Raw genomic sequence first — 15312 nt, 5'->3', positions numbered from 1 at the left:
TGCTGTCTTGTTTGCCAACAATGATCCCAGGAGGGCCCAACACATCTAACATTCGAAGGGGGGTTGCAGTTATTCAGCACCAGGCAAGTTTATCCACGAGCAGCCCCAGCGGTGGCCTTGGAGGAAGGCAATTCAGCCACCAGACGACCTAGTATGAGACATCTTATTGGACTTGATGAAGATCTCAATGTAGAACTCATGCAGGAAAGAATCTAGGAGTACCAGTCCCTGAGCGAACACCTCTATTCCATCACTTGTTTGAGGAGATGATGACTAGCAAGGTTCTTCTCCCCACAAAGAAGAAATTGCTCATAAGCCTTCTCCAGTTTCTAAAGAATCTCCTAGGCAACACCAAACTTTAGGAAAGTGTTCCCAAAGTTCTCCTTCAATTCAAAAATATTCTGATTCAAAGAAAAGGAGTCCAAACCCCAATACAAGATGGAGCAGAAAGCACGGACGGAGATCTCCAAGCTCTAGTCCATCTTCTTCCAGTTCTTCTTCGTCTGAGTCCTCTTCTACATCCAGAAGTGTTCAACTCGTGGACATAAAAGGAGACCAGATCTAGGAAAAGGGACGTTAAAGAAGGAGGTACCTCTCATGAGGTAAAGTGAGAGACCTAAATGCTTTGATTCTATTCCCTCCAGAAGCTACTGACAATTTTATCTCAGAAGACCTAGCTTTGAGGCTAGGAATTAAGATTGAAGAATTGTGACCATCCCTAGATGTAGAGCATGTTTTGAAGGGGATCCAGTTAAAGTCACTCCATTGATTAACCGGAAAGCTTAGAATTCATATGCAGGATTATGTGGACCACGAGGAGTTTTATGTTTCATCCCTCAAGCATTATGATGTAATTCACTATTCACATACAAATACACACACACGCGCCCGCGCACGCACGCATGCATGTGTGTGTGTGGATAGAGAAAGAAAGAAAGTTTATTAAAAGTCTTTGAAAGACCAAAGGGTGGAGCCTCTAATCAAGCATTAACACCCACGACGAATACCACATAGCCATAGTCATAGAAACACCAATACATAAGAATCTCTGAAGCCCATGGATAGGATGGAAGCTACGATGTGGCTGTGATGATTATCTAGAAGCTGGTGGAGGAGTCAAGCCTGAGAGGGAGCCTGGCAATGTATGAGCCTCGACGCTAGCGTCAGAAAATTGCCACTATCACCCTTGTTAGCCGTGCCTTTGAATTAGTAAGCATGGAAGAAAAGCCTCCAAGTCTGCTGGCGAGTCTGTTGTGTCTCTCACTATGGTCCTAAACCATCACTAAAGAGAAAACGATAGCGACCTCAAATCTCATAGTATACAGGGCATCTAGAAGTGAAGTCCTCTTTTGACTCGACTGCTTGCTGATCGCTTTTAGTACAATGCGACCCTCTCTAGGCATGCCCTCAGCCTGCCTACTCTCAATACAAAGGTGGTGTAATGAGACACAAAATGGATCGATTTCCTTAAGTGGGGGGAGAGGTGCATCTAGATAGTATCATGCATTATAGATATGGAGGGCAGTACTCCACGCCTTTTATACAAGTACATGGACAGATCTCAGCAAGCAAGACCACTTGAGAGGAGAGTTGTAAGTCTCACTAAGAATCTAACTTCTAAGATTAATATCCTTGCCGCTTGTGTTTTTAATTCACTCAAAGACATTGGTCAGAGGTCTCACGTCTTGACTCTTGACTCTTGTTTTTTGTCCATTGTCATCTTATGGTTTGATCTCTAAAGGCTTGATTAAATCAAGGTTGTGTGGAATCGCCCATGGGATTGGTTTCACAGACTAATTCATGAGGTAGCACATGTATTGCATACCTTAAGGTGAGCTTGGAAGTATTTCTGATCTATGAATCTCACTAATGTATCATGTGTGCGGAGTGAAGATATATCTTTCAAGATTTTATAATGTTTTCATTAATGATATATGTATGTATAAATATATATACATTACTAACCTTAAAAACCGAACTCCGTTTCCACCATTTCTTCCAGTGGCCAAGATGTCAAAACACTGTTTGGCGCTGCGCTCTGTTTCACCATTTCCAAAACTCCTCGGAACTATCTCTACACAGTCAATAATGACAAGAGCTTCAACTCAGCCTTAAAGGCTAGAAGCCGACTAGAGCTGCTCATTGGAAGACATTTCAGATTCTGCTAACTTGCAAAAAGCCTTTTGGAAGACACTCTAGAAATCCCTCAGGAATAGAAAAATCAATCTTTTCTTTTGACTTTCTATCAATGGACTAATTGCAGTGAACTCAGGGAGATCCATGTTCGGGACAGGCTCTACTTGTATTATTGCCTTTCTATTGAAGAGTCTATTTAGCATTGCTTATGGGACTGCAGACATGCGAGGATCATATGGAAGATAATTGCTAGTATAATGAGCATCTTTATTCCTTCTCCCATTCTTCATGACCTGGGGCTCGATGGCTTGGGTCTCTCTCTCTTGAGGCCTCAAGCATTTTATGAGAGACATGACTCTTATCGGGCTCTCTTGGTTCGATGACATTTGGTTCAGTCATGCTCTCTACATGTCCTGGTTCTCCTTACAAACCTACACATGCCTCTGTGGATACTTCTTGGGAGATCCTCGCGAGCATATAAATGTGGTATATTTGGAGATTGCATATGCACAGAGGCCTTGAACGGTCCCCAGGTCAAACATTCACACACACTGGCGAATATTTCGATAGATACTCTACACACATTGACTGCCATTTGTTGAGCATACAGGGGTCTTCCAGGCAGCTTCTACCACAACTGTTTTCCTTAAGAAGTGGAGTGGCTCCCCAAATTTGTTGTCATCCTCTGCAACTTTGAGGTGGCACTTTCAGCTTCAACTTTGAATTTTTATCTCTTTCTTGCATGTGCTTGGTTTTGCCCTTTTAGGGTGTTTTTTCTCATGACTTGCATGATGTACTTATGCCATGAATAAGGCTATTTTACCATATCTTGTGTTTTATTTTGGCATTTCTATCTTATGTACATACTTTCTCATAGGCCTTAACACATGGCCTCCAGACCATACAAACTTAGCTTAATCTATCCGTTTCATAGACAAGCATTAGCTAAATAACTCATTTTTCCAACATTCAACACCAAGCCTTATGCCCTTGCATTGCTGCAAACTAAACCTTGTGAAGCATCACGATAACTCATTTTTCCAACAATCAACACCAAGCCTTATGCCCTTGCATTGCTGCAAACTAAACCTTGTGAAGCATCAAGACAATGTCCAATCCTATGGCTGATATATAAGGGGATCATCCCTTTTCTCTCAAAATCCCACGAGTGGACTTTTTGGGGGAGAGAAGAAAGGTGGCTAGGAGGGGCCTTGTGCACATTCAGCCCTTGACACACAATACCCAACTATCTCGCCTACCCTTGAAGATGAAATGTGGTCCCTCAATCGTTCAATTGGTATCAGGGCCATAAAGGGCTTTGCTTGTCTACATGATATGACAAAAGCTCAAGGTGGCACACAGGGACTAATAGCACATCATGCAATGCACAATCGTAATTGGCGGCAATACAACATTCAATAGCGCAAGCGGTCACGGTCGGAGTGGCACCCCTTGGTGTTGTGTGGTAGAACTGTAAAAGAAAAATGTTTGACGGCATAAATTAATGGGGGCTACACCCAAATCCAAATATCTCGTGGTAGGCAGTTCACATCAATATGCAGCAGTACATTAACGTTGTCACAAATGGTGGTAAGGCCACAACTCACAAGAGGTCACAGAATGCAACATAGACCGGAGTGCACACATGTGTTTGCCTAGCAGACCTTGGCCGACCCACGGGCAGGGGGGGGGGCTGGATTGGTCTTCACCCTCATAGGCATACATATGTGGAGGGAAATAGGCCATGTGTGACGCATGGATAAGATAAAGCATGGAGCAATAGTATGGCCGAATAAGATGGTTTGTGTATAAAAGGCTTAATGCTCTCTCGAAACCCCTTGAGTTGACTTGCCACATGACCTTAGGCTTATCCTAGCGTGATGTTAAGACAAAGCATGTGACATCTACTTTGGGCCAATAAATTGGTCAATATATGAAAGGCTTAAGGACCTCTCTCAAAATCCCTGGAGTGGACTTGCCCCATGACCCTTGGGACCTTCAATGTTCCTCAATTACTTTATAATTGCCTCATGTTCTATTGCTATAGATTGCACACAGCATAGAGCAAGTTTGACTATTATGCAGAAACCATCCACCTCCTACCCACTTTCATAGTGCTGTAAAATCAAAGTTATACAAGCAACCATAAGATGCTACTTTTTTCCACTTTTACAGCTCAAGACCAACAAAGCAATAGAAATCATAACCAGGAAAATATTCATACAGGAAAGCATACCTGAAAATGACGATCCCTTCCTTGTTTAGCACTTCCCCCTGCCGAGTCTCCCTCGACAATAAAAATCTCTGCCAAATGACAACCATAGTGGAGACAAACACTGTATCTAGTTTTTACGAGACACAATGGGGCAACTTGGACCCATGAAAGAATCTAACTATGATGTACAAAAGACCAAACTTGCTGTCTCAATAATAACAAATGTGTTACATTTATTGTAAATGATTATGAACCTGCATCTCTTGGATCCGTGCAGCTACAATCAGCTAGCTTCCCAGGAAGGGTTGAAGACTTCAAAATAGTTTTTCTCCTAACAAGTTCTCTTGCTCGCTTGGCTGCCATGGCTGCCTGAAAAAATATGGACGTCAAGATTAGGAGTGAAACAACAAACTTGATTTGGTAGAAACGCTCATGAAGGTCATTCAAATAAAGGCATGCAAGTTAACCTCCAAACCATTGAAGGTAATTTAAAATCCTGATATTTCAACTTGATTATAGATTACATCGTTTTTACGATGCTATCTAGTTCATAGAGGTACCAATCTTTAGAGACTTAAATGAAACAAGCAACTTGAACAACTGAGTTTCAAAGGCGAGATTCCATCCTACCATGTTCAAGTGATCTCTAAGAAGAGACAACTACAAGCAATATTAAAACGTCAATTCTGCATTTCAATTATCGCACAGAAAGGTGATCTTGGTTCCCGGGAATATGGACATTATGAAGAAGTGTTTGATAACTTCTAGGTGCATGCTCCTCTACCAAGACACTTCAAAAGTTACACAAAAACAAATGACTGCTGAACACACTTTTTCGTTCTTAACCATAGACATGATATATGCACAGACATTGAAATGACTCATTCTGAAGATGCAACACACAAATATGCACAATGGTAACATCCCCCCTGGCTGAGCTCTTCAGACATATTGAATCCTTTTTCTTTGGCACGATTGCAAACAATCCTTGCTAGGCATTATCACTCGCACTCATTGAATCATTGCACAATGAGTTTTTCTCCTTTCCATTGCATTGTTCAGGCTGGCAAACCAGTCCTTTCTTGAAGCCATACACTCTGAGTTGTCTTCGTACAAACTCCAAACATTTTAGTGCCCTTTCGTGGACAACCAAGTGCACCTGAAAATAATTCGCCCTATACACAAAATATTGCAGCAAGTGGAGCATTATTAGTCCTTGTGTCCTTCAAAACACCAAATGTAGAGAGATGCCCTCTAAAACAGAATACACGAAATATATGCCATCACCACCCAAACTTTTCTACTATAGTCATCAATAAAAGTGACAAAATAATGACAGCCTCTAATAGATGCAGCTTTAGTAGTCCACACATTAAAGTGGATTAATTCCAATGGCCTCTTACTCTCTTGAACATGTCTAGGAAATGGTTTCCTTGCCTGTTTTCCAAATTGACAGGCTTCACATGCCTTATGCATTTTTGCAACCTTGAATTTAGGCAATCCTACAATAATATTTTGGGCCTGCATTAATTTAAGTCGATGTACATTAACATGACCAATGCGTTTATGCTAGATATCAATATCTGCAACTACACCGGTCCCATGTGCAAATATTGCTGCACTCAATTCAGGCATGTCCGCATCCAACGTAAACTTGATACTAGCTTGGCCTTGGCTACTACCATCCCTATACCAGACTATTCCCAAAGTCCAAAACCATCCATAAACGCAGTTTACCTAGCCAGATCATTCAATCGTGAGGGTAAAGCCATGGTTGGTACATCAACCAGAACATAACAATAGTATTAGCTGCTGCTGCTTCTAAATGTCATGCAAACGAACCTCGATACATCATGTGCTCTTCGGTTCAAACTTAAGTGTTTGGACTTGATTTGAGAAAATTGAACCACAATTATTCACTTAAAAAATGTATCTGCATCATGTTCTTTAAACTTAAAATGTATCCACATCATGTTATTCAATTCATTTACTACATATAATGACACGTTACCTTTATTTTGGCTTCTTATGTGTGCTTGCTTCATGCTAACTGTTACGCTCAAGTTGAGGTAACATGACCTCGGAAGGGTCAGTCGACATTTTCCTTTAAAGGATCAATGTTTATATTATATTTATTGGGCTTCATGTAAATTGGTCAAAAGGGTTAATGCCAAGGTCCTAGATGAGGGTGACAGGACACGGACTTGATGGGTCTAAGGCTATGCATCTTAAATGCATTGAATGTGTAATGTGCCTAGGGGCAATTGAAGTAATGGATATCCCAAGAGAGGGGTATATGGTGTATTTAAGAGGTACCCTAGAATGAGGACACGTGGCATACTAGATCCCATCTAGGGAATTGGGGCTTGGTGGATTTGCAAGCAGAAGTTTTCACGTGTGATTCAGATTGTGTGAGAGCTTGCTAACACCGAGATTTGGTTGGGAGGAAAGAAACGTGTGCCTGCACCGTGATTGATCGTAGATTTGGTTAATTGGAATGGCTTATACGTTAGTGAGCGTGTCACTAAAACATGATGTAAGTATTTCCTTTCCCAATCAATTAGGTACAGACTTGGATGGTGCATAATGCATAGAGTGGACTTGCATTGATGAAGTTCTTTAGACAGTACCCCTTTAGAGGAAAAGCTCAATTATATACTCTATTAGAGATGGAGTTTAACAAAGCTTGATTGGAAATCACTATGCAACTACAGACTTGTATCGTACCAAAGTTAAGCCTTGTGTGGGCTAACTTACATCTCAAAATTGGAAGATACACAAGATAAGACGGCAAACTAAATAGACCATACTATCAGCTTGAGTAGGTCTTACAAGAAAGTTTTATTGTCAGATCATAAAGTTTATTTAGACATACTTAAAGGTCAAATGTCCGATTTTGATAAGCAAAGATAGATAATGCAAACCCTAGCTTTTAGGACATTATTGATTAAATTATTTAATTAGCCTAACATTCCCTAGAGTGCCACATATCATCTTAGGACAAATTGATTGCATAGAAATAACCCCTGCTAGCTCCTTTGCCTCTCTCTCTCTCTCTCTCTCTCTCTCTCTCTCTCTCTCTCTCTCTCTGGGTGGATGTCGTCCGCCGTCAGCCATCACAGCCTCAGAGATCTACTGTATCAGCTACATTGGTCGAGTCACAGCAGAGGGCCACAAAGGCCCTCAACATTCGCATTCGTGGTATCTTGCCCTCGGCGACAGAGTCCACGATGACACAGGCTGTGACCTTTGTCTCTCAGACATTGGGAGTACAGGATCATGGCATAGTAGGAGCATATAGAGTCGGGAGGGATCCTACTAGAGAGCAGCCCCTCATTATCAGATTCAGAGATGCCCAGGCACGTCTAGCTGCCCTCAGGAGGAGAGGGACACTCAGAGACCACCCACAGATTTCCATGGACGAGGATCTGACTCAGATACAGGTTGAGGAGCGCAAGAGGCGCTCATGCCTCAGAGAGATGCAGCCCGAGCTCAGGGCAAGTGGGCAGTGATTAGGGATGGCAGACTCATCACAGGCACCTTGAGGCGTGCTCCCATAGTGCTTAGAGATGGCAGACCAGCAGATACAGCCCCACCTCCACCTCCACCTCCTGCCCCGTCCGCTTGACGGGACAGGGCCCATGGGACACACCACCCGTCAGATAGTCTACGCATCGCTGTATGGAACTGCAATGGTTCTTTTACAACACAACCAGGCAATCTACGGGGGGCATTCTTTGGGAGAGATATCATCTTTTTCACGGAGACACACGAGAGTCCAGAGAGACCTTTGCCACGAGTGACAGGGTATACATGGAGATCTGCCTTCAGGCAGCACGCCCGGACATTTGGAGTGAGAGGATCTGGAGGAGTGGCCATTTTGTACAGAGAGCATCTCGATCGGATCATCACAGTGGAGAGAGCAGATTCACATGCCCGATTCTTGTGGGTACGCATCTGCCGCAGGGCCCCTCAGCGAGATCTTTTTATTGCAGTTTGCTACTTCCCCCCGGCGCAGTCGATCTATTCTTCCACTGGACCAGGCCAATCCATATTTGAGGATCTCTCAGCGGACATTGCAGATTTTTCACGTCGCGGAGAAGTCATCCTTTTAGGAGACTTCAACGCGAGGACCTCAGACAGACAGGCCTTCACTTATGACTTCATGGAGGATCCGGTCATACTCCCAGCATTTCACGATGATAGCCTATGTCGGACTTCATCAGACTGCACAGTACAGCCCACAGATCAGGGACGTCAGCTACTGGAGCTCCTCACCTCGCACAGTATGGTCATTTATAACGGCTTGTCCAGGTGGCCACAGTCTTCCATGCCTACATTCTCTTCTGCTTCTGGGCGTGGTACTAGCGTGATCGACTACATCATAGGTCCCCCGACTCTAGTCCCTTCCATCCATAGCCTTACTGTTAGCCCCTTCATGCCCTCTGCCGACCATGCACTCATCCACTTTACTTTGACTCATGTCTCCCATGACCCACCTCCCCCTCGTTATCACGACCGCCAACCCTACTACGAGGTTCATTTCGACCACCAGTTCGATGATGTATATAGCCAGAACCTCAGCCGCCTACTCCGTCCTCATCTATTAGATGCTCTACCATCCACGCGGGACCGGTGGGAACTTGTACATACTTCACTCGTTTCTGCCGCTCACATGTCGTTCCCTGCCACATGTCATTCGTCTGGTCCCCCACCGGTTGGTCTTGTTCCTTGCAACGGTTGGTATGACGAGGAGTGTAAGGAACTCCGTAGGAAACTTAACCTTGAGACCAAGGAGAAGTCTCCCCTCCTTGCCGAAACCAAGAGAGACTACAAGTGGTTGGTTAGGCACAAGAAACGCCAATTTCTAGCCCGGAATGAGGAGGAGCTGAGAAGCTTGCTTTTCAACTGTGACTCCAAGGAATTCTGGAGAAAATTCCTCCGCTCGAAGTCTCAGAGCCCCCTCACAGATCCACGTGTCTGGTTTGCATATACTTCAGCTCTATACGATGTTCCAGATCAGCCAGATATCGATTTATCCCACTCCCCTAGGCCAGCTTCATCTAGTCTCTTCACACCGGAGAGTGTCCGTGCAGCAGTCCACCGATTGAAGAACGGGAGAGCTAAGGATCATGATGGATTGCAAGCGGAGTATGTAATCCATGGGATTGATACCTTAGCTTTTGTTCTGTCCCGTCTCTTCAATGAGTCTGTTTGTACAGGCCTACCACAGTCCTGGTTAGGCAATACCATAGTACCTATCCACAAGTCGGGGGACCCTATGGAGCCGTCGAATTACAAGACCATCATGATTGGCCACGTTATGGCCAAGATCTATGCATCAGTTTTGGAAAGCCGTATAAATGACCATGCCGAGACGACAGAACTCAGAGCCAAAGGACAGGCTGGATTTCGCAGGGATCATTCGACGCTTGACCACATTCTCACACTCAGGGCACTAGTAGAGGAGGCGAAGTCACGAAGGCAACGGCTTTATTGTTGCTTCGTGGACTTCAGGAAGGCATTTGATACAGTTCCGCGATTCAGATTGTTTCAGAGGATTCGCGAGATGGGCTTCAGTGGAGAAACACAGTGGGCTATCATGGCTTTGTATGAGAGGGTCACTGGTCGGGTTCGGACACGCGGACACGTGAGGGGCTCTCAGAGGAGGTATGCAGCACGATTGGGGTAAAGCAGGGTTGCCCGCTCTCTCCTACTCTCTTTGGACTATATATTGATGAGCTAGAGATGTTCGTACAGATGACAGGCAGTGTGGGCTCTACTCTCTCAGGATCCTCCATTCCTATCCTCCTGTATGCGGACGATGTGGTTCTCATTTCCTCTACTGCTCAGGGCCTCCAGGCACATATTGAGGCACTCCACAGGTTTTGCCAGGACAGGGGATTGACCGTAAACCTTGGCAAGACCAAGGTTATGGTTTTCAACACCTCTGATCGTATCTACAGCACGGATGAGTTTTGCTTCACTTATGACGGACAGCCCATCGAGCTTGTTAGAGAGTACACTTATTTGGGGGCAGTTCTCAGGGGACAGATCTTTACCATGACATATGCAGCACGAGATAGGATTAGTAAAGGGTATGCTTCGTTGGCTCATCTTGAGCGTCAGTGTTTTCAGTCCCACTTTCAGCATCCCGATACGAAATCCCTGCTATTTGACACATTGGTGAGACCAGCTGCGATGTATGCAGCTCCTTTCTGGGCAGGAGACCTTGGCGCTGCAGATTGGAGACGAGTAGAGAGGTTACAGATCATCATGTTCTCTCGGCTCATTAGGGCCAAGGCTACAGTTCCGCACGAGATCATGCTAGCAGAGTTTGGAGCTACTCCCCTTGCATTGGATGCAGCGTTTCAGTCGGTCATGTATTTGCACAGGGTTAGGGAGTTTGGAGACTCAGCAGCAGGCAGAGCTCGGTTGCCATGGTTAGCACTTGCATCTTCTATGGAGTTGGCACGATCTGGGGCCCGATACTGCTGGTACTTCAGACTCACTAGGTGGCTCACATCTCTTGGACTAGACATGCATAGACTGCCTCCCTTCCGATACAGCATAGATGCCCCTCATCTCGAGTTGACTCGCCACGAGCTTAGTCAGGTCACGAGAGCAGACCTGCTGCAGCTTCATACGTACCGCACTTGGATTTATCCCACGCAGCTTCCGACGAAGATGGCCACATATCGTGACCACTTCGGATCTCAGAGGATGGATTTGTCATTCCACCAGGCTACACAGGTATCCACATGTCCCACTCACTGAGGATTGCCCTTCGCCAGCTTAGAGTCTCTTCGCATCAGCTCGAGATAGAGGCTGGTAGGATGCAACGCATGGAGGATGGACGGCGTCCAGGCCGAGAGACCAGGATCTGCCCTTGTTGCACCATGGGAGAGGTGGAGTCAGAGGACCACTTCATTTGCAGATGCCCGCTATATTATGAGATCAGAGGGAGATTCCACTGTCTCTTCACGGATGGCTTTGGACCTCTCTCACGAGTGATGGATTATGAGGATCAGCATTGCCTAGCTCTTTATGTCAGGGAGGCCACTATGCTTCGACGACACTACCTCAGAGACCATCAGCACAGACCGGAGCGTGATAGAGCTCAGCCCGATAGAGCTCAGACACACGCTATACCAGATGACAGGTATCAGGAGGAGCACGAGGAGGTCAGAGCTCACACAGGACACATGCCTCCACCCTGTGGATGTACATATGAGATGGTTTGTAGATGCCGCAGGATCTTGTTACATAGGGGACGTACTCGCCGCTTCATCTCCAGACGATCCAGGATGATGGCAGCTTTTCGGAGGAGACTTACTCATGGAGATCTCGCCCTACCAGCCGCTCACCTCACTTTTGCTCAGATTTGTACTCTCATAGCAGGAGGCAGAGTCGATGGACAGGATTTCCAGTATTATTTTGGTTCTCAGACTCCGTGATACATGGACTTGTATCTTTGCATTGACATATTGTACTCATCCCCCCATTTTGCACCCAGGGGCGGTTTCCTTGCATCTAGCTTACTTTGTATTTAGGCTCGGATTTGACATTATGTACTTTCACTTGCATTGTATTGCGTAGCACTTAGATGATATTCGACGATGCCTCTTCTTTGTGGCACGTTGATTTTGTGCTATCTTGTACGCAGAGTTCTTGATGTCCCATGGACAATAATACACTTTCTTTCTTTCTTTCTCTCTCTCTCTCTCAGAGCCCCCTCCCCGTCGCTCAGCCCCCTCCCCTTGTCCGTCGCTCAGCCCCCTCCCCTCGTCCGTCGCTCAGCCCCCCCCCTCCCCGTCGCTTAGCCCCCTCCCCTCGTCCGTCGCTCAGCCCCCTCCCCGTCGCTCAGCCCTTCTCCACTTCCTCTCCCCACTCTTGGCTGGGCTATACCCCAAGCCCAGCCAAGGGGTTAGTCCAGCCAAAAGGGGGATAGTCGATATGGCCAGCCCATCCTCCCCTCATCCCCCCAAGCTTTACTCCGCCATGGTAGCCACAACCCCTGCTCCCTTCGACAGGACGTACTCTAGGTATAAGATTCAACCTCCCCCGACACCGACCAAGCCGCAAGAGCAGATTTACCATCTCCAGCAAGAAGTGCGAGACCTGAGGTCCCAGCTCACCCAAGCCCTAGTTCGTATTGCAGCTTTGGAAGGCCCAGGGAAGCAGGAGATTATTGCAGCAGCCTTACAAACATGTAAAGCTAAGCCCCCAACATCACAGCTGATTTCCACGGTTAGAGAGCTTATCCAGATGAAAGTGATAGCTAAACCCAAGGTTGATATCCAAACAGAGATCCAAGAACATCACCTTCGGAAAGAGAATGCTATGAAGATTCGGATAGGGGGAATACCCGATTGGCAGCACGAGGATGACACTTTCGAGGAGGCAATCGACAGAATCAAGGCAGCAGTCCCGGCCATTGATTGGTCAGCAAGCCCAACAGATGACAAGAATGATGATGAAGAGGAGTCTTCCCCAGTTTATTTATCGCCTAGGAATGGACACGTTGTCATCACCTTCAACTTGAAGACACTCAGGAAGAGGATTCTACAACAATCTTATAAGCTGAAGGGGACAAAGATATGGATTGCTGAGGAGCTTACAAGAACCCAACTGAAGAACAAAGCTATCGAGCTTGCTAAGGTTCGGGCAGCCAGGGAAGCAGGAAAATGGGCAATATATCGTGATGGTCTTGCAGTGATTAGAGAATTTAAGACAAAATCTAAAGACCCTCAGTCTTAAACTAATGTAATGGCCACTCCATAGCCTAGTACTTAGTTCCTTTTATGTTTTATGTTCTATGTGTTTTGTTTTTTTGGAGGAATCTGATGATACTCCCAGGGAGGTTTTGCCTATGGCCCTTTCTGTACTGATGTATAAGCAGGTCTCTTTTGTCCCATAGACCTTTTTAGGTCTCTAGTGGACATTAATAAACTTTCTTTCTTTCTTTCTTTCTCACTTCCCTCCTTCGTGGCCCCTCTTCGATTGCTGTGGCCTGCTCCTCCCACAAGTCTATCATAAGGACTGTGGTGCAAGTCGGGAACTTGTGTTCGGCTTTCCCTGCCTTCTCGTAGCTAGGAGCTAGGGCTGTCTTAGGCACCCTAGCCCATCCCTCTCAACAGGCTCCGCATCTTCATGTTGGTGCATCGCCGCTGCCACCAAACAAAGGGCTCCTATGCCTGATTCGGGCCACCACTTTTGCTGGCTTGGCCCAATGTTGGGCAGACTTTACCTACCTAGGCTGTTTGTAGCTGCTAAGGAGGTGTGCTTTGCCCACCCCGGGCTCTTCACAACCTATTTGGGGCTATCCTTTGTTAATTCAGGCTAGCCTTATCCAGCCTAGCCTGATGACAGATGTCGATGCCCCCTCTCATTTAAACCTCACCTTCATCAACCCAACATGTAACCAACGTCAGAAGCAATCCCCCCCAGCCCTGCCCCCCCCGACAGGTTTTCTTTTTGGGACTAGCGATCCCTTTTCTTTCCTCGTCTTCTTTTCTTCACAAACTAGGAGGACCTCTTGGGATGGTCTTGTAGGCTAGTTTGTGTGCTAGTGTGCAGACACGCTAGAACATTAGCATGAAGTCAACCTTATAACTTCAATTTTGCCCCATGGGTTGACCAGCAGGCTAGGGCTTTAGAGTTAGCCCTCAAAGTGGTACACTTGAACTTTCTCTTTCATTCTTGTGCTGCTGCAATAACTTACACAGCTCGTTTTTCAGCTCTCTAGCTCAGTTTTTCTGCTCTTTTGCTTCCTAACAACCTAAAAGTGGTATTGGAGCTGTGTTCCAAACTTCCAGCAACTTTGGAGCCGTTTTGTTGCGAGAAAAGGAGTCAGCAACCTGTTTGTTGAGCTGCGACTTCATCGGTGATTCATTATGGAGCTGCCTGGGGCTCAATTGTTACAATTTTGGAGCCCAAACAGCTTGCACAACAGATTTCTGGAGGCACATTTGAGGCGACTTTTGCCAGTTGAATTTCACAGCTGTTCAGATCTACTACAAGGCAGTTTTGTGCATTGTTCAGGGCCAGCTTTCTGCAGAAACACATTTTGAAGTGGTTTGGTAGTAGTTTTTTCAGATTCTAAGCTTCTGCCTTAGTTTTGAGGTTAGGTTTAGCAGTTCAGGTCCACTATTTTATGTGATGAAGGGAATGCCATAGCGCTTGACAAATTCAAAACTCAAAATGTATACATGTAATTTATCTATCTCATCTATCTTGATTGCATTACCATAGTTGTGCTTCTTTTGTTATACACATGCACGCATGTGCACACACGAACACACCTATATGAATTTTGAGACATGCCAAAACTCATACTCTAGAAAATAAAACAAATAGTGAAAATTTACCCCACAACAGTCACATAAGGCTGAAAACCACAAACTTCATCATGCATAATAGGAACAAGCTATTATGACAACCCACCAACAACATCCCTGAATCAAATTAGAGCGTCTTGATACAAAGGTCCATGTTCAATGGACATTTTTGGGTGTTTGCATGCCAATTTCATGCCAACATTTTTCCATGTAGGGGTTTGAGGAGCTGCACTTGAATGTTTCAGCGTGGGTAAGATGTTTGGGTGACTTTTATTCTAGACTCACAAACTTGTACAAAATCTCTCTTTTTGCACGCTTTGTTGCCCAGTTTAAAGTGAACATAGATAGAACATTTAGTTTGCACTGAAGGCATATGGCCATTTGGAGTGAGATTTTCCGTTAAATTTCTTTGTGAATTAGATCAATTTAAAACTACAATTTAAGTGGACAATAATTTCAATGCAAATAATTGTAGACAAACAACACAAAATTTCCCGTTGGAAAGTTGAGACAATAGAAGGTACAAGATATACACTATTGACAGGACAATGAGAGGTCCCCTCCTCTATTGAGCTGAATACATAAAGTAAGATACAAAGTGGCCCCAAGTCAGGAAGAGGA

At 45.3% G+C, this 15312-nt stretch overlaps 1 protein-coding gene across 1 annotated transcript in view; it reads right to left on the bottom strand.

Annotated features, from left to right (window-relative positions):
* Window positions 1-15312, bottom strand: part of LOC147885365 (DNA gyrase subunit B, chloroplastic/mitochondrial-like) — a 245489-nt gene that overhangs the window by 8488 nt on the left and 221689 nt on the right. Inside the window, exons 14-15 of the mRNA XM_087396279.1 lie at window positions 4606-4720; window positions 4373-4440 (exon numbers count right to left, since the gene is read on the bottom strand). Of these exons, the coding sequence (XP_087252405.1) occupies window positions 4373-4440; window positions 4606-4720 (183 nt within the window). The remainder of the gene's footprint in view (window positions 1-4372; window positions 4441-4605; window positions 4721-15312) is intronic.

The sequence above is a fragment of the Dipteris shenzhenensis genome, chromosome 25, assembly GCF_047967505.1.
Source record: "Dipteris shenzhenensis isolate YYH24624 ecotype China chromosome 25, Dip_SZ_1.0, whole genome shotgun sequence".
In the NCBI taxonomy this organism is placed as follows: Eukaryota; Viridiplantae; Streptophyta; class Polypodiopsida; order Gleicheniales; family Dipteridaceae; genus Dipteris; species Dipteris shenzhenensis.
The sequence above is the reverse complement of the archived record's forward strand: the minus strand, read 5'-3'. Positions and strand labels throughout refer to the sequence as shown.